The sequence below is a fragment of the Pempheris klunzingeri genome, chromosome 16, assembly GCF_042242105.1.
Source record: "Pempheris klunzingeri isolate RE-2024b chromosome 16, fPemKlu1.hap1, whole genome shotgun sequence".
Taxonomy (NCBI): domain Eukaryota; kingdom Metazoa; phylum Chordata; class Actinopteri; order Acropomatiformes; family Pempheridae; genus Pempheris; species Pempheris klunzingeri.
Window position 1 is genome coordinate 7,785,926 of NC_092027.1, and position 20,796 is coordinate 7,806,721.

The 20,796-nt window shown below is 41.2% G+C and overlaps 1 protein-coding gene across 1 annotated transcript in view; it reads right to left on the bottom strand.

The window, feature by feature from the left end:
• LOC139215265 (dolichyl-diphosphooligosaccharide--protein glycosyltransferase subunit STT3B) overlaps positions 1-19,677 on the bottom strand; it is a 74,717-nt gene extending 55,040 nt beyond the window's left edge. The window contains exon 1 of the mRNA XM_070846174.1: positions 19,341-19,677. Coding sequence (XP_070702275.1) covers positions 19,341-19,600 — 260 coding nt within the window. The 5' untranslated portion in view covers positions 19,601-19,677. The remainder of the gene's footprint in view (positions 1-19,340) is intronic.
• Positions 19,678-20,796: the final 1,119 nt, after the last annotated feature.

Below are 20,796 nucleotides of genomic sequence, written 5' to 3' on the forward strand. Positions count from 1 at the left end.
TCAACATTGCTTTTGATAAAATCCTTGATCTCAGAACGCCTACATTTGGTAGCATACCTGACTCCGTTTTAATTGTTAAAGGAATGTGTACTTCTTTCGACGTTCCAGATGTGTTGAGGCTGAATGACCTAACAAACTGGGTTTACACTTTCTACTCAGGAGGCCATAAAGTCTATTTCAGAACACAACGTGCTAAAGTCAGACTAGACATGATCCCATATCAGGAGACTGTGAAATCACAGATGTTGTGCTTTAATTTATCGTTACTACGAGATCCAGGGTTTAATGAGGAGCTTAGTGCACAGATTAGACTGTATGTGGAGACCAATGTCCCTATAGCTCCCCCTGACATAGGGGCATGGGAGGCCACAAAGACCTTTCTATGGGGATTCATTATTCAATATGCCTCACACAAAAGGAGGGGTAATGCTGCTAAGCTCATAGATTAAGAAAAGAGAATTAAGAACGCTGAGGCCAAATTGAAAAACAATGTATCTAAGGGGCTTTTTAAGAGATTTGACTCACTTTAAGTATGAGTATGCTATACTACTATACTATGGAGTACCCAAGAAATCAGTTTCTTCTATTTAGGACCAGGCAGACTACTTTTGAATCAGTGGATAGATCATGGAGATTTAAGGCTAGGTACATTAGAAAGAAACCCTCTATAACTGCTGGTGATGGGAACTTGGCAACCAAATCTAGGGAGCATAAATGACATATCAAAAGGAATTCTACATAAATCTCTATACATCTCAAATTACTGCCACAGACAAAGCAATAATATGATTTCTCAACACCTTAAACCTCCCCAAGATGAGCACTGGACAATAAGAGGGCTTTGATTCACCTATTACATCACAAAAGATCATTCAAGTGATCATGGCCCTAATAGCAGGCAAATCCTCTGGCCACAGATTTACGGCCTCAAATATTATCCTGAAGACCATTTGCAATTATTTGGAAAAAAAAACCTCCAGGTCCAATAGGTTTGATCTCAGTTGATCGATATCTATGATTGCTAGAGAAAACACTAAGGTCACTCATCCATCCAGCCTAACTGGGCTATATTAGACATAGAAATTCTTCTGATAGCATGAGATGCATTATAAATATTATGTGGTCATGTGGAATTCAAAAAACCTAACAGCAGCTGTTTTGTGTGACAGTGAGAAAGGACAGAATGGAGATGCACATGCTCATGTTTGGCCAAGTATTTATCAGATGGATAGAAATCCTTTATAGAGAATTGGAGCTTGCAGTGCAAACAAATAGTCTCTTTACACCTGGTAAAGGGGTTACTTTCTCAATTAATTGATTTGTTATTTTCTATAAAATTTCAGAAAAAGGCGAAAAATGTCGATCAGTATTTTTGAAAGCCTAAGATGATTACTCAAATGTCTTGTTTTGCCCACAACCAAAAGATATCCAGTTTGCCTTCACAGGGGAATAGAGAAGTCAACCAAAATATTCACGTTTAAGAAGCTGGAATCAGATAATTCAATTATCTTTTATAAAATTTTTTTTTTTTTTTTTTACTGAAACCAATAACTCAAGTATCAAAATAATCAGTGATCGATTTACTAGTTGACATATAATCCATTAATCATTGCAGCTTTACCCAGTCAGTGCTGTCACCAGAGCTCGTGTCTAGCCCTTGAACCTCTTTGCGGCAGCAATCCGTATGAACCAAAACATTCAGGAATTTAGAATTAATGAGTCTGCATATGCACTTATGCTCTACGCAGATGACATATTGTGGTTTGCCTCTGACACAGTTAGATCTGTCCCAGCATTTCTGGATGGTACTGAATCATTCTCCAGGCTATCTGGGTTGCACGGTCAGGCACGGTCATCTCAGTGGTCTACTGAAGGTATAAAATATATTGGTACTCTCTTTCTTCAATTGAAAATTGCTTAGACTATCTTTAAGAAAATTTCATCAGATATGGAGAGGTAGTTATTTTTAGTCTTATGGAGAAAAGTCAAAGTTGTGTGTTGTATCCAGAGGCTGAATTATTTACTTTAGTGTCTTCCTATTGTCATATCCCATATATGCACTTTACACGGATTGACCATACTTGCAAAAATGTTTTTATGGGACAGTAAACGTCCAGAGGTATCATCTGCCTGAGATGAATAGCTCAGTGTATTCTGACACCCTAAAGGGCCCCTGGTTTCTGATTGGGTGTATAAATGCTGTCTACCAAATGACCTCTGAATTACGATCTCCCTTTATCATAGAAAACTTCTATAATGTATGTAAAAAAGGTTTCTCAAGTTATCATCTAATGCTGATCTTAACTCTGAGTCATGTACTTGGAATAACCTAAAGTTATGAATTCCTAAAAATACTCCTTTTTGTGGAAGGACTGAGTAGAAAAAGGAATTAAAACATGGGCAGACCGTATGAGCAGGGTAGACTAAAGTCATTTGGTTTTTTAATTAATACAAACAATCTGCCCAAAAGTGGTTTCTGGGACACCTGCTAGGGGTGTCTATTATGCAAAAAAAATTTGGAACAGATAGCTACTTAATCTTTTGCTCTTATGTTATCTTGGACAGCAGATTTTATGACTGATGATACAGACACAGAATGGGATCGTATATGTGAAAATGCCATGAGGGTATCAAGCATCAAAATGAGATTAATCTAATTTAAGACTCCAAGAACATATCAATTTGGACCCCCTGCAGACTGTTTAGGCTTAAGCTTACTGTTGGAGGTGCTGCAGCTCTGCAGGGATTCTTCTTCATATACTCTGGGAATGTCTAACCATTCGCTAAAAGTTCATTAACATAAATAATTTTTACCAAGACCAACTTTAAGCTCTGCCCAAGGCTATATGTTCTCAGTGATTCACAAATGACATCTCACTGTGGAGCCACAGACTTTATTCAGACCGGTATAAAGGTGAGAAACTGGAGGAACCCTGGTGAGCCCTCTTTTCAGTAATGGTTCACAGAGTTAGCAAAGGTGGCATCATATGAACAAAATTCTTATAGCTCCGAGGACAGGTCTGAGCAATGTGGCAGACTACTTAAACATGCTTTGTTAATGTGGACAGATCTTGAAGAAAAGCACATGCTACACACACGATACACACATACACAAAATACCTCCATATTTGGTGTACATTGATGCAGGAATATTCTGTACATTTGATTTGTGTGGGGTGTCCTTTCCATTCCCTCCCTGGGATTTTCTTCCTTAAGTCATTTCTATTAATGAAGCAGTGGATTATTCAGGTGATAACTCAAGTATTTGCCCATGAAATTGTCAAATGCCATAATTTCCTAGAGCTTAAGGTGACGATTACCTGATTTGTTTGACAAGTAGTCTAAAACCCATATCATATAGTACTGTTTGTATATTGTAGTGCACTATGGATATTCATCTTACTGTCACCCAAGTCAAAGGAAATAAGCAATTCTTCACAATTGAAAAGCATGAAAATAGTCATATTTGGCATTTTTGTTTGCAAATGGCATAACCGATCATCAAAATGGCTGACATTTAATTTCTTGACAGTCTAATATTTGATTAAAAGACTAATCATGTTAAATCATGTTAGATGCAGGTCAAAAATACTTTAAAGCAACAACTAAAAGTCAAAACCAAAATACATCATTTCTCTACTATTCAAAATTTCACATTTCAAAATGCCAAAAGGTTTTTAAAAGCAGTTCTATTTGTCATTTTAAAAGCTAAATAGCGTAAAACCCCTAATAAAGAGGAAAACAGATGAATTCTGGCAGCCAAATCCCACAGAAATTCATATCACATGAAGTGCCAGATGGCAACAGTAAGAGCATTATCAAAAAATAATATTCCTTAACAACCTCACTGGCACACTGACTGTGGAGGGTTAGCATGCAATTAAAGTCAGGAAGAAATACACTAAAACCTAAAAATGTACCATACTCGATACAGGTTTAGTACACCATCACTGATGCAGGGGTCCAGGTTTATGTGACTTTTGAAGCAACTGGGATAACAGATGACAAAGCTATCAAGGGTCTGTACAAGTTCATCTTACTTTGAAATGAAACTCTGGGTAGCCGTCAGGACCAGATGGGAGTTAGATCACAGTTTGAGAACAAGACTTGCTTGCTAAGTTACAAAGACATGCTCATGGGAAGAGAAGAGACACATAAAAGAAACCAAGAAACTAGGAAAAAAAAACTGAGATGACAGAGGGAAGAGTACCTCTGTCAGTTTGCCACTTAGATTGAAAAAGTATGTTTCAAGGTCAAGATAAGCAGTCATGGTAAATGAAATTCTAATGACTGTGGTAATTGCCAAATTGCTGGAGCTATATTGCAAGGGAAATGTTGAAGTCTGAGGTCACTTATCTCTCCTGAGTGAAATCATAAAGTGCCTAATGATGTCCTTCATATATTCCAATGAAGCTCTGGGAGCCTTTTTAATGCAAAGGTGCCATAATCAAAGCAGGATTCATTCCTTAAGTGTGGGAAATGTCCTCCTTGATCTCACTAACTAGGGTGCATCTGCTTAAAAGGAAACATATCACAGGTTGAGATGAAAAACTCCGGGAGATGATGATACCATCACAGGCCTGCATTAACTTCACAGTCTTTACAGATTTTAGTGTCAAAAGCAAAAGGGCCAGGGAGGAAAAGGCAGGAAGGTGGTGCTCGTCACAAAAAAGAGCCATCAAAAGATAAAAGAAAAATACTGCCAAGAATAATATACCTATTGAAGATCTATAACTAAAACATTTACACAGGGTTAAGAATTAATTATACTCCAAGCAGTGACATCCCTAGACTGTGCAGTTTAGTCAAGTGTGAAGACCAATCTGGATAATTACTTACAGCTATATTTTTAATGGACACTGGGGAGTTTTTAAGCAGCCAGAAGTTACTTTACAAGATACGCACTCTAAAAGAGTACTCTGAAAAAGGCATCCATCATCTCATAATTCAAAGCTCCAGGGGCCCTTCAGCAAAGTGGTAGCTTTTCGGTTTCACTGAAGCACACAAGGTAGAACAGGACAGTAGGAAGGAACCACTAAAATGTTGCACTCAAGCTGGCCATGACCAAAAAGCTCTTTATGAAACTTGCTGTAGGAGACAGAGCAGATGTAATAGCAGAATGTACAAAAAAAGGAATTACTCAAGTCAACATTGTGCTTAAGAAGTGCAACCTTAGGGCTTTACAAACAAGATCTGGCAGTAATGGCCTGACATCTATGGTGGTAAACCCTGCTCAGGCTACAGTTTCTTCTCCTGATTCAGCCCATACATCAGCCCAATGCTGTAAAGAGATATACCATTTCTTACGCAGCAGGAAAGTACCACTCATTTTAATGCCTCTCACTTTCCCTTGAGACCTCTTATGTCACTCAACAAGTCTTTGGAAGAAAAGATGCCAACAAAACCTTAACTTCAATTTTAAGAAGAATAAAAAAGACTCCCAGTTCTAATTGGTCTCTTCGCAAGTCAACCAAATCTGTGCTAGGCATAAAAACAGCAAAACTGACAACCTGGGGAAGAAGAGTATATTCCTTGTTTCTCTCAGATGCAAAATCCAAATTATACTTTTCACTGTTCTGTATGGCGTGGATCTCCTTATTTGCACGGCTATGGAAACCAACCCTATGCAGCCCCAAATGTATGGTCGTGCATGTTGTGAAACATATGAAGGTGTTCATATTTTTCTCTTTATATGCAGAGACCATGTCTGCGTTTGCTGTCCATGTTCATTTTGGATTGTACACGTCTTGCAAAAACACTGCATCTTCCCAACGTTCTCTCCTAACAAAACAAGCAAAGATGTGAGGAATGTGAAGGATATGTTGGCATCGCCATGACATCCATATGGAGGCAGACTCAGAGAAAACTATTGAATTAGACTGCCAAACTACTGCTGCTGCGGTGACTCAAGACTCCAAAAATGGTTGCTTTACATCTCCCCCACCAAGCAAAATCGGCTTGACAAAACTGTGAACAATGAAACCGAGTGCTTCTACGGATGACAGCAAGTTTCCTGGATATCAGCGGAAGGCAGCAAGTTTCCAGAATATCAGTGGAATGCAAAGACTAAGCCTCCACATCAAGTGGGTCAGACCATCCTGTGGTTGAGAATTGTAGAAGGACCACGGAAGACGAGAGGGAGTATGGCACTCGGGACAATGATTAGCATTTGGAAGGAAAAGCTCTTCTACTCCTGTGGTGCTACGTGTCTCAAGGACACATTAAATTGAAGAGTTGGCTGGGGGAAAAAAATCATTTTATTTATTAATTTCAGCAAATTTGTTCTGAAGACTTGGCTGGATCAGGAGGAAGCACCATAAAAGGCAAAGTGAGTAGGCAGAGTAGTGTCTCTGTAGACTGAAATGCTGCTAGATGAGACTGCAAGTAGAATGAGAAAACATTATGTATACTGATCTTATCTTGTTAAATCTGTAAGAAAGTCGTACTTATACAGCTGGAAATGCTATAGTTTAGCTGAGTCATGTTAATACACTGTTTTCCATCCATGTCATTCCATTCCTTCATTCCTGTACATTTCTAAACCAAAGTGTAAATATCCCATAGTGTAAATATTTATTTCATCACAGCCATATATTTATTTTGCTATTGCTATTTTTTCTTTTACTATTGCTTCTTTTCACTCTCCCTGTTCTATTGTTGCTGCTGTAACATGAGAATTTCCCCCTATGGGGGATCAAATAAAGAAAAGTCTAAGTCTAAGAATACATGCATCATAAGAGAATCTTTTAGTGCTACTTCAGGCTCAAATAGAGCTAGATCCACCATTCTGGGGAAGCCAAGTTGTAAATAGTTTTCCTTAGGAGCGGCTTTGAATGGATCACCAAGTAAAAGTGATGTGGTTAAATGAGCCAGTCTGCTTTGAACCAAGCGCCAGTCGATACAGTATTGAAACCCGCATCCCACCAAGCACCCCTCAGAAGCTACAGTTGGTGTTGTATCTGAAACTCTTCTTCATGCAGCGAGGAGGAGGGAAAAAAACTAGGCAAGATTTGAACATCTCCCCATGTTATATTTATTCTTCACCCAACTATCCCGTTCACTTTACACATGTACAACTCAAACACCATGAATTCCTGCAAGAACGCATTTGAGAGCATGGGATGTTATCTACTTCTGAAACATTGTGTTGTGCCGCTTTTCATCTTAACTTTGAATAAAAACTATTTAACCTTCAGTTGTGGACAGAACATTACAAACTACTTTAAGGGTGTTCAGGTGTGGCCATTGATACAAGAGACCAGGTGGCCTCTTTTCTCTTGTTAAAGTTATATCACAATTCATAAAGAGCCGTTTATCTGTCAAATAGAGTCAAAAAGCAATCTCTGATAAGCCTTTAATCTTTCATTAGAATTTTAAAGAGCTGCTTTTTTAAATCTGAGATGCCTTAAGGCTGAGACAAACTGTTTATCTAATGGCCTGCAAGTGCACTGATGCCTGCTGTGGGCTGCCTGCAGCCACAATGAATCATGCTATTCTCAAAACACTCCTTCGACTTTTTATAGCAGCAGGTTAGCCGTATGCCAACAATGCCCACCGTTTTCATGAGGGAAACCTGTTCTCAGCAAGCACTCACATTACATTGTGCCTTCTGTCACTCTGACTGGCATGGAGATGATAGAGGGAGGCAGGTGCTCTAATAATGACACTGACCTAAAGGTTTTGCCTGAAATAAAAGCAAGCCCAATATCCCAGGGATTTCTGTGTGGTCTCTCTTGTGAATGTGAACTGAATCCAGTGTCAAAATATGACAGAAAAGTTTCTTTTCATATTATTGGGCATGACATTGTAGTTTACAACAAACTATGTTCATACAATGTTGATTCTGCAAGTTCTGGTTGAACATCTACACCTCTATAGGTCTATCCTTGCAGGGGTTGAAACCTCTCACATGGGATATTGGTCTATAATGGATTTTTAGGGGCTTTTAACTTACTTGATTAATTTGTTGCAGGTGATTAATTTTAATCTTGACTTTGTTCCCTTAGCAGAAATTTCACCTTTGCCATACAGACACAGAACTGTGGTCTGTTTTAGGAGGTCAGCAAAAAAGAGGTATACAACAGACAGAGAGAGAAAAACTTCATGAATAGAGCTAATGTCTGTACACTTGGATGATGGAATGGAGAGCTTTGCCAAGTCAAAAATATGGGTAATTCTGTGCTTAGAATTTAAGAAGTTCAAATGTTGAATTTCTCTGCCAAAAAAGACTTAATTGGCTCTTTTTTTAGACCTGATGTATGGGACTTAACATAATATAGTGGACGGAGGAGGTCTACATTTCTGCAGAACAACTGTCCTGGGCTCGCTAACAGGGCCATTTCAGCCTCTCATTGGTCAAACTTAGACTCTTGTTTCATAGCAGGTGTGGCTCTCTCCAACTACCTGCCAGCTGCTCTGCTTGATAACCACGTTGATATGACAGTTGCCTGACAGGCTCGTCTTTCTCGGCCAGTCACAGATTGACAACCTATTCCAGCTGTCATTCTGTCCTGCTTGACACCACTCGGTTCGTCCATCTGTCATTTCTCATCCTCTGCCTTAAGCCTTCTTCCACCCACTCATCCCCTCAACTAGTCCGCCATTCGTCTGCACCCTACAACAAAACAAAAGCAACCCTGAGCAGTTGTGTCCTTGCCTGGCAGTCAGCTGCTCTGGCGACCTGAAACAAAGCCGTGGCCTCAGACCATAATGCTCTGTAATGTCACACCAGGTGGGCTTGCCAGTGGCTAGGCTGTGACAATAAAGCCATCGTCTCTCAGTGGGCTGATGAGAATGAACACAAACACACCAGCTGAACAATGGACACATCTGCACCAGAAAAACAAGAGGCCACCTGCTGCCAAAGTAAGTAACAGTATGTACAAGTAATTGTTTTCAAAGTAAAACCCCAAATACTCAGCAAATGAAGGAAATAATCAGGATTTGTCGTCAATATTAAAAACTGATAATAACAATGCTGCAAAAATGAAAGCAAAAAAAAAATAGTTTGTGAATGCAAGCATCAAGCAGCTCTTATAAGTTTGTTCTTCACTTTTTATCACAGTGTCCATAACTGTCTTCCACAAGAGGACTAAGTTCACTGTAAACTGTAATGGCACTGTATTTGCTGCATCCGAATCTGCAACCTTTTGTTGCAGATAATTCAATAATAATTAAAATACTCATCGGTTGCAACACAAACATATCCACTCCTCTTCAAAACAGTGAGTTCTAGTTACGCGATTCCCACTAGAAAATCACTCTCTGCATGCGACATATTCTGATTTTTTAAGAGCCATTGTCTTGGTCAAGGGCAATATCGGGAGTATTTTGAATTGCACTTCTCTGTTGGTGTAGGATGAAACTAAAGCACCCAGAACAAACACATGTAATCCGCAGAAAAACAATATGTATACATAAAACTGAGGGGAGGACAATTTCAGAGTATATCAATATTCTAACAAGCAAGGATATTGTGGAGGACTTACTGTGGCATCTACAAAACAGTGTTGTGAGTAAATGGCAGGAGAAGAGACAGAGCCCTTTTTAGAAAATGCAATAACATCATATCTGCAATTAGCTTTAGTTTTGGGTTTAATTCATTTGCATACTGGCAAAAGACTTGGACTGTTCTGAATTGCAATAATTTGATACAACAATCTGAAAACTAAATAACTGATTCACACACATGAGATAGAAAAATATGCAAGAGGCTTACAGAAATCTTACCGTCAAACAAGGAAAAGCAATAAAAGACTTCAAGTGGAGGCATAACAGGATCTAAATGACAACAGAACACGCAGCATTTAAGCGGTGCCAAGCTGATTCCTAGCCAGTCATCTAACCAGAGATCCGGCCAATGGGCATATCAACACACACAGAATTAGCACGCAAATCTCTATGTGAAACATGCAGTGATAGCGCACTATCACAGATAACCAGCACACTGAGTAGAGAGCCCATATGACTAACTTATTACACAGAGCACCAAAGTATGGCGACAATTACTCAACTTTCATAATAACCTTACTTTGGGATTTATTTGATTAAGCCGACTCTTAGCTTTCTACCTGGGTTTCCTGCTGATTCCAAACAGTGAGTTCCTGAGGAGTTATGACACAAGGTTGGTGGAATTACATTGAAAGAAGAAAAACTATTCAAGAATAAGCTGAGTTGAGCTATTTTAACTATTCAGTCATGCTTTAGAGATGCTTTAAGCAGCTGATCTTATTAAATGAGCTCTGCTGTAAGTAGTCTATCAGCGACAGAAGCCATTCAATTTAACCTGAGGCTGAGGCAGACAAAATGATAAATCAACCCTATCCTCCCTGCATAAAAACATAAAGCACAGACATCACACACAAACAAACTGATGAAGCAGTGTTTGGAACAATGAAATCTCTTTGGCTCCACCACCAAAACCTCCCTCAGATTGGATGCCTGGCAGGCATTAATTTCTTCTCTCCATCTCCGCCTCCTACCATCCTACCACTATTTCTCACACTCCTCCTTTCTTCTCCTCTCTGTATGCAGGTGCGCTCGCCCACAAAGCTGCATGCTGACTCCTGTCAGTAAGAGGACAGGGATGTATGATAAGCACAGATCTTCTCTGTTCCATGTGCCCCATTTCCACCCCTCACTGTCCAGCAAGCATCAAGGACCACTTCAAAGCCAATGTGAAGGAGAAAAGGAAAACGGCGAGGCTGAGCCAATATGCCAGTGTATTAAAAGAACTGTCTGACCAACAATGATCTGCAGTAAGCACAATCACAAGACTGTCAAACAAGCAGATATTGTGTTTTTCTCGTGTAAGTATAACTCCACTTGTTTCCTCTTGGGATAAGCCCTACTTCAGCATTTGGTCTACACATACATCATCTACACCTGTAGGTGTTTTCTTGCAAAGACTAACTCTGTAACCCATTTCCCCAAATCTAAGGCCCTGTTCGTGCCTGGCATTAACATGCATCTTGGGTGGTCCAAACGCAGGTGGATCACATATTACCATATCTTTAATATCACAAGCCAAATCATATCCATAACGTTAAATGCCCTAATGGAGTGCAGAACCACGTTTTGGTGAGCAGGCATATGGAGAATGGAGATGCATGGTGTCAGACCAATGAAAGGCATTAAGGACTTATATCACTCATAATGATTAACAGGGCTCAGTGAGCGGACATACTTCTCCACCCAACTAATGCAGATTCTGGAGATTATTTTTAACATCTTAATTCTGATAAGAAATTAAAATCGCCATATTATTGGCTTAAGTCGGTTGAATATGGGGTCCTTCGGTGTGGTCCAGGACACATACATCTACAGGCTGCTAATGATCATCTATAGGCTGCTACAGAGGCCATGATTTTCTGATGTTCCATGAGGTGTTAAATTATAAAAAAAAAAAAATCTAATAGTTTATACAGTATGACTATCATCTTGTCAAAAGTATATTTTCCTTCCTTTTTACCGGCGCCTGGTAGAACCCCGTCAGGAGAGGTAGACTGTTATGGGGCGCTGAGATTAAGCCATGTCTCTGTAAAGATGTGGGCACAAACAGTCTCTGATTTTTCCTTACTTAGGCAGCCTGAGTCACATTTCATCCAGCTGATCATCCGGCGACCGGACATTAGGTAGAAGCAGCCTTCAGTACAAGCTGGGTTAGCTTAGCTCTTATCCCTGCTCTCTCTATCCTGATGGGGGGAGGGGGGTATTTGAATAATCTTCAAATACTTCACAGTGACTTTCGAATAGTATTTTTGCTTGAAATGCACATCCCTACTCCAAAAGTGGTCTAGCGATCAGATGTCAATGCGTATTTAATGCCTCGAGTGCATTCACACTTGTACTTAAAGCTGTCCATTTGTGATCGGATCACCCGAGACACACATTAAAACCAGGCCTAAGACTAAGACTGCACTCTGTAAACTCTGGCCGTCATCACTTGTCCAGCATGTCTCAGTTCACTGACATGGAAGAATGAAGCAGTGTCTGTGGTCGTGCTGCTGGAGAAGCACGAAGCATGAACACTGACTGCTGACCAGACACACTCTTCTACTACTGATGCACAGAACGCAAGAGGAAAACACACAAGAGAAGGCACTCGCACAGGCATTCAAAAGGAGTGCCGTCAATTACGGCCTCGAATTTGTTAAGCGGACACGTCGCTCCTTCTGTTTTTACCCGGACGGATGGCTTCTGCAGGCTGGGTGGTCATGGAACAGCAATCACATCACAGCGCACATGACAACACAGAACGAACAGCGTGACAAAAGTGGCATCAACCACACATCTCTGCTCAGCGTAACACACACTAATGTGTGAGCGTGTATGTGTGTGTGTGTGTGTGTGTGTGTGTGTGATGAAAACCCAGGGGATAAATTTAGTTCTGCTACCCAGGCTTGTTTCTGGGGCCACTTTAAGATCAGTTCCAGTAGAAGACATAGTTTAGACACATGGTGTTTGGACATCTATATCTGCACAACACAAGCACACGGAGGAACAATACAGCATGTATATATCTGTGCTTTCTGAGGCACACTTTGAAAATTAACCTTATGACAATTGCATCAACATAAAACTACTTACATAATCCCTTTATTAGAGCAAGTTTTATTTTTCTTCAGAATAACACCTTTCATCACCATCACTGCAACCTTTGAAGTAGCTTTTTCAAAGCCAAACACACATTTGCTGTATAAATAAAAATCCAGTTTCAATACAGCAGTTCAGTCCTGTGCAAGCAAAAGTGGTGTTTTACTTCAGCAGTCAACAGCTGTGAGGAGACTACCCACACTGAGAGTCTTTCACTGATTAGTGCAAACTGTCCTTCAAACACCAAACCTGTCACAACAAATGAAAGTGAAGAACTGGAAACAAAATTGTAGGAAACGTGCATCATCTTCTCCATCTAAATCTTGGCAACAGACAATAAGCACTTCAATACAAGAATTTGTGGTGCAATTTCAATTGTCTGAGGTGGTTAACTGATTGTCTTTTCTTTCTATAGGACCATGAAATAAAGTAAATTTACCAGTAAGTGAATTAACAGAGTAGGAAACATTCTCATCTATATCCTATGTAGATTTAAGCACCATGCTTGGGTGTTATCAGCTCTTTGTGTTTCACTGCTGCCATGTCTGAAACTTATAGCAGTACAAGATCACACTCTTTAGCCTTCGATAAAGAGCAAAGAGCTGGAACATCGTGCTTGAAGCTGTCAGACTCATTAGCGAACGACTGCCAAAACTGGCGAGAAGACTGCGGTTCAGAAGGTGGGGCAGAGGACCAGCTCGAGGTAATTTGCAATGAGTAATAGCAGTGGCTATATTATACTGTAGCTTATGCAGGGAGCGGGTTATGCTGAACCTCTCCCACCCCCATGTAATTAAATGTAAAATTAAACAAACACTTAAACTGGCTCCAAACGCCCTGTGAAGCTCATAACAGGGTGAGCACACAAACACAAATATTGCTCTGAATGTGCAGCAGAGGCAATTCATCACACTAACAAATTGGGCTACCTCTCAGTGCCATTATCCTCCATCAAGGCATCTGTGACTCGTGTGGCCTGCGGGCTGCTGACAAGCACCTCTTGTTAGGTGGCAATCTTAAAGAATGGCCGACCAAATTGGCTGACAGGCAAATTGTGGACAAAAAACTAGGGCATCAGCTTCCTGAATTCAGTGTGAATAAATCGACCGGTGCCTTTCACCTTCATACTGTATATAGCCCTTTGTTATGGTCCTGAATGGCATCCTGGAATAACTTCCAAAAAGCTTAATGCACAACGTTTTGCACATTATCCACAGCTCAGAGGATAACTTCAGAAAGAGGGTATGAAGACAGAAGGAGAACATTCAACTGAGCAGCCATGTGACACAGAAACTGTCTTGCTGTATAAATAGCACACCTTACATATTGTTAGAAATATGCCTATATTTAAAGTAATGTTCTCCTTTGAGTAAATAAAACAAAAAAAAACCCCAGCTAAAGCCGGTATGAAATTGGGTTGTCTGTATGCCTTTCATTGTGCTAGCCAGTGGTGTCCCCGTCCCTGATGCTCCTTCCCATCTCAGCTCATCTACACATGTCCCAGGAACCCTGGAAAAGATCCGCCGCTCTCCATCTCACACTCACACATGCAGCACACCTCGGATTCACAGACTCCCCTGCTATGCCTGACAGTGGTCCGCTGGGAGGCCGGCTTGGGAAATAGCACTTAATCATCAGGGGCTTGACATCAAGTCTCCTGACTGAGGAGAAAGCAGCAAATAAATACAAAAAAATAAAAAAAAGTTCTGCAAGGGAGAAGAAAAAGCTGAGCATGGTAGCTTTCTTGTGTCCTGTGAGTGTTTTCTGTGTGAGGAGGTTTGGGCTGTAAGTCTGGAGTAGAGACAAGAGAGCCGGAGCCAAAACAGTCATTACCTTTGGCAATGAGGTACGCTGTGAAATGAATGATATGTTGCTGTGGTAACTCCAATCTATAAAACAAAAAATAATGTAAGACAGGGAAAACCAGCCTATAATAACCGAGGATGGGCACTCACTAAAACTTTTTCTACTGCAGGTAACTGGAAACCGTCTGACTGCTGAATATTTCATAAGCTGTTGGACAGTCAGTCAGGGGGTTTAGGCAGGGATCACAGCTCCAGCCAAGTGTCTGGTAGGAAGATCAATCACTACTTATTCTCCATTTTCCCACACTACCGCACTAGCTAACGTGTTGCTGTGCCAGCAGCCTCTCCGGGTATGGTCCAATCTTCGTCATGTTTTTCGTGTGTGAAAAAGAAAGAGAAGAGAAGAGAGAGGGGGGCTCACAGAAAATCAAGCCCCACTAATTTTGCTGGCTTTTCAAAAAAAAGCTGAGGTGGTAACATCACTTGTGGGGAGATTTCATTTTCACAGCACTTAACAGCAAAGACTGTATTATGAAAAGGGGTCAGAAATACTTTCTGAGGTATTAACTGATATCAAAGTGTTGTTTCAGATAGTGGAGGATTCTGCAAGGCATCTATGAAACTACTGGCTTTGCAGGTGTGAAATCACACTTCTCTTGTTTTGAGATTAGCTATCAAAAGCAGCTGGGTGGCTCACTGGATGTTTTCTTTGTGTCTTACATGAAATACTGTCTAAAAGCTTCTTAAAAAAGCTTCTGAGATTCTGTATCACTTTCCATCTTTAGTGATGCAAGTTTTCAGGTTTCCCACCAAGATGATTAGGATATTGCCGGAGCCTATGAAAGTGGCTGGTACAACTTGTGTTTTCTCGGAAAAATTCAAATCTGCTGCACCCTGATTGTGAAGAGTAGGAGAGAAGAGGCAGGTGAAAGAGAGCATGCAGGCAAAGCAGGATCAGCAGAAAGAAAGCAGAAATAAGGCAATGTGTTCTCATAGTTTTGGAGCATGTTAGGCATGTTTCCAGTGGCTCTTGGGTGGAAAATCTTCTCTTAACCTGGCAACGCTGCTGTAGTCAGTGTGCACGCAGATGGCATGCAAGCACTACAGCAGCAGATGGCACAAATACTACAATCTAGGCTGTCTCTTACCTTAACATAACCTTTTCAACACACCTAAACACCTTCATGACTTCTAATCTTGCGACTAAACCCGAACTTCAGATTTGGTAGACGTGCATAACCAGTTTCGCACTGCAACTACTTTAGTACTCTAGCTACTATAAGCCATCATAATCGGCACCAATGACTAGGACTGCAACTCACAATTATTTTCCAAAAACAACTAATTTGGTTTCTTAATTTATTATATGTTTGGTTTATACAAAAGTTAAAAATAATGGAAAATGCTGGTTGCCAAAGCACTGCATAATGTTTTAAAATGCACAAGATGCACTCGACAGTGCAGATACAAGCCTTATTAAGCAGATTTGGTTAATGGCCATGATGTGCCCAATCAACATTAAATACAGTTTCTCTGTCATTTCCATTATAAAAATTACTGTTTCACAAAACAGTTTGACCAGAGCATCTTTAGTTTCTCATTTTTGTGACCAAAACTTGAAAACCCAAAGTATTCAATTCAAATCATGTGAAGCAGCAAAAACTATGCAAATCTTCCAACTCTCCTCATGATATGTGGCCTTTCAACACGATAAATTAATGGAATGGTTGTCAAAATCAACTAATCAATTCATCAGCTGCTCATTTTAGCACCACATATCCAAACACGCTGCGTTAGTTGACTTAGCTACTAAAAGCTAACGTCCCATACGACACAGTGTGAGCATCCATCTAGACACTGAACAAAGCTCCAGTCATGCGAAGCAGCAGCAGTTATGATGCCGGCCGATCGAAAGAGCAAGTGAGAGTGTAACTGCGTGAGTGTCAGTGTGTGTGTGTGTGTGTGTGTCTGTGCTGCTATACCAGTGTATCCAGCTCATTATCTGCTTGACAGAGATGCTTCTTCTCCACTCTGGCTGTCAGAACGGACTCTATTTCCTGACCAAGGTGGAAAAAACTTGAGCGCAGCCAAAGGAAGGCTCCCCACCATTACACACACATATGCACATCATCGTACAGCTTTCAGTCCAGTCAAAATTTCCTTCCACTAACCCAATAAACTGGACAGAAAATTTGAATAGAAATCAACTCAGGGAGCAGAGTCGAATCTCTCTCTTCTGAGGAGCACCAGTGACCAGTGCCAGCTTGGGAGACACTAGTACACACAGAAAAGATATATTTGTACCAGCAGGGTCGAGAAGTTACACCTCCACAAGGTAATGTCAAGCAGACAGTTATGACAATATTCTTAGTGGAAATCATCCACCAACTCGCTGCCAATTTAGAAGATTGGACATTAATTTGGATTTGGCTAAAGAGAGTGAAATGTATTTATGAGTCAGGACATAACTTTAGAAATTAATTACATTCATGAATGGAGAAGACAAAAAAAACTCACTTGATTGCTAACGAAAGCTTGCCCAGTCTAAAAGTAATCAACAAACATTAGGAAAGCAAAATGAGCACAGCCAGATAACAAGCATGTCGTATCAGAGACTTGCCTACAAAATCAGTGCAGCTTGTGTGCCGTTTGCCTAGTGCAGAATAAGCCTGACATTTTGGAGTTTGTATATCCAATCTTGATTTGTCAAATTGCAAGCTTGTTTAATGTAATGTTTAGATGCCGATAATTTGAAGCTCTTTGCAGGAAAAAAAAAAAAAAAATCAATAACAGCATCCAAGCATTCAGACGACAATGGCAGTAATCATGTGCGTCTGGGAGTGACAGCCGCTTCCAATCAGCGTCCTACGTGTCTGCAGCTCGAAAATACATGTTGTCTTTTCTCGCTGTCAAAAAAAGGTGAGAAAGCAATGCAACATAATCACAAACCTGCTTTTAGAGCGATACAGAAGGATTTCATTTCAGAGTCGACATAAGATAACAGAATAAATCCTTGAATGATGTTCCATCTAGCATTCGTGGCCACAATAGCGCTCACTCGGGTCAGATTTCGGTGTTAGCCTATAGAAAAACTTCAGCGTTACGGCTGCCATACATGCTGAAGAATTCCTGAGTGTTAATGATTGTGTAAATGTAGGGCAATGGTTTTCAGCAAGCTGATCAGGATTACACATGGGGTCAAAAGATGACTGGGGGGGTGTTGCAAGATTTTTTTTCACAGTCAACTACTGACACATGTCGGCTGGTAATCTCCGTTCTGATAAATGTATTTTCCATATGAATGAAGATTATTTGCAGTCTCCAACGCTTCTTCTGAACATGAAGTCAACCACCCTAATACATATATATGTGTGTAAAAAAAAAAAAAAACACACACATGGGTGAATTTACCATTTTGCTGATTTAAGCCTGCAACAGAAGGCTCAATTCAAGCATTACTTTGTTTTCAGGGTCCGAGAGAAACATTTTGAGAACAACAGATGTAGACTACTCATCGCTGCAAGGGCTTTTAAGCTTTGAATATCAAAGGCCGCCTTTGCTTTCTTTTCTGTGACACGTTGCCAAAGAACTGTGCAATTTCAACTGTGTAACTGTGGAAACTGGTGCCGGTTTATAGCCTCACAGAGACTTTCGGCTCCCACTTTCACTGTCAAGTGCGGCGAAACACCGTGTGCAACAAACCAACTGTGTGACCACCCTGGACAGTAATCGCATATGTGAAGGCTGTAAAGAAAGAATGCAGCTTCTAATGAGTGTGTGACACACTGGACGACTCATTAAGCAGCGCTGTGGTCAGCCCTTGGTGCAAATTCCAGCCTCAAAGCAGGATCAAGCTCCTCTGAACGAGGAGGAACCTCTCACAGCCCTGAGTCTTGGCCCTTGGCTATAAAATGCAATCAAGTTATCAACATAATTGAAGAGGTAAGTGTCACCCTGAACAAGATGGAGCACCTGTCCTTGGAAATTAATAAATGAATGCATCAGTCCCGCTGTCTGTTGAATGCAACACAGTATAGGGGAGCAGTGAGGGAATGACATGTGCATTGCAACCAGAGGGACACTTGTGGGCCCGTGTGACACCGTTACAAAGCGGAATAATCCTTCATTGTGATGACAGACACACCAGACCGGATCAGCTGGCTTCCGGGTTACAAGCAACCTGCTGCCATGAGGAGCACCAGCTGTAATTTGCGCGAAAACCTGAAAGCCCAGCATGCATTTATCTAGTCGACATTTATGAAATCAACAGCAAGTTATGTTAAACTCTACGAGGGAATTTATTCCTGCAATAAAACAGCACCAATCAATTATATCGACCACCGCTGAAGCGACAAGCCCCAAGTAAGCAACCAAAACCCTGAATGGAGTTTTCAAGGTATTAAAACGTGTTCCGAGTACAGAGAAAGACACGTCCTCCTCCAGGGGGGTTCACACACGGTTTTCTACCATCCAAACGAAGTTGTACCTGCAGCTGCAGCTCACTGCAGCTACACTTCAGTGTCATTCTTTGGTGAATGGCACATTAGAGCGGTCAAGCCAGACGAGCCAGCTTCGTGACACTCAAGAGTTAAATGTCAAGGTCTCCCAGACAGAGTGCACATCAGGCCACTGACCACATAAACAAAGAGTTTGACTCTGCGACATCATAGGGGGGAAAAAACTGTCATTAAGGGGAAACAACAGTTTAGAGCTAATATACGGAACAAACAAAACATAAGTTAAAGATGTGTTCAAATCAGCCGCTGCTATTGTGCTGACTTTCAAAGAGTAAAACAATACTGCTGGGTTAACACACGTTAGCTTTAATTAAAAAAATAAAGACCCCCATGGAGGGATTTGGACCGCAGCCTCTTTCTTTCTACAAGCAACTGTTTCCAGAGACTCAGGCTGACCTGACAAACGTTAGCTAAGTTAGCTTACCATGGATCAAACTCGTGGATGATGCTCTCGAACCGGATCACCGCGAAAAGTCTGGAGCTGAATCCGGCCAGGCAGGCCAGGAAAAGAATGCTAAAGGAGAGTAAAGACTGCCACCCTGCCGGCTGTGTCAGCCCGCCAGACAGGCCTCCCTTGCCCCCTCCTCCACCCGCGGCGCCGGGTCGGCTGTTCCCGTGCACCGAGCCCCCGGCGTTGGTGGACGCTTTGTGCTTGCCGTCGCTGGCTGCGTGGTGCTCCGCCATTTCTGCGTGCGGTGTCGGTTGGATTTGCTTGAGCGTCCCTCCTGCCACGCTCCCGTGTCTCCCTCCACTCCGTGCTGTCGATAACTCCCTTACTTCGTGCCCGCTCTCCTTAGGTATTCTCTCTTAAGAGTCCCCCGGGTGTGTATATATAAACATATATGCATATATATGTTTTAATTCAGTATCGCTACTCCGAGAGACGGTCGTTACATCCCGAAACGCACACTCATGCGCCACATACGGAGCCCGCAACAGTGAACTCTCCCTCCGATTGAACGCCGGTGGACAGGGGCGGGAGGGACGCCATGGGCGGGGCCTCAGAAAGCTCTGGCGGCCTCCCATAGGTCGGCGTTTGAGAGTGGGCGGGGTTTGGCGTCTTTAAGCCAATCAGAACGCAGGACTGGCTAAATAGACAGATGAGCCCACCAATGGAAAGATGCTAAATTGTAGTTGCGACTGATTGAAATGAGGATTATCTCCTGTTATGTATAAAATTGAGTCATTCTGGTGCTCACTATAAATAAGATCCTTTTTTTTAAAAGTTGGCTGTGTAGAGTTGAATTTGCATTTTTTTTTCATAAATAGTAGATAATGTGCACATATCCCAAACTCTAGAGGAAACCGTTTCTTTGCAGCTAAGAGCTACAGACAGGTGTGTGAAGATAAATGTTCTATGTGAGTGCAATATATCTGTTGCCCTTGGATGTTCTGGACTGGGTGGTGTAGTGGTAATAAAGATTGATGTGTCTCATCATTATTATGTCCCCCAGCAAAGACAAGAACACAGCATTCATCATTCTCTTTAACTCAGGATGTACTTTCACAACTTCCCCCAAAGCCTTGAAAGTTTATATTGGAATAAGACAGCTTTTTTGAACATTTCAAATAAATGTTCAAGTTTTTGATTGATAGTCTACGTTCATTTTGTGCTTGCACTGTTCCACTTAACCATGAGGTGGAAGCAGGAAGTGTTATTGATTTATCTGAGATGTGGATCTTTTCCAAAGGGGGAGAATAGTAGTCCAACAGTCCTCTTATGTGTAATATCATAGATAGAGATAACTTTGTTCTAAAATCAGAGTTGACAAAAAATATTTTTCTTATCTCCTGAAACTTTTTCTTTTCAAGCATGATTCCTCCAACACAGATTCCTCAAACATTTGTTGCAGATAATGCTGCTTTATGTGACTCTAACC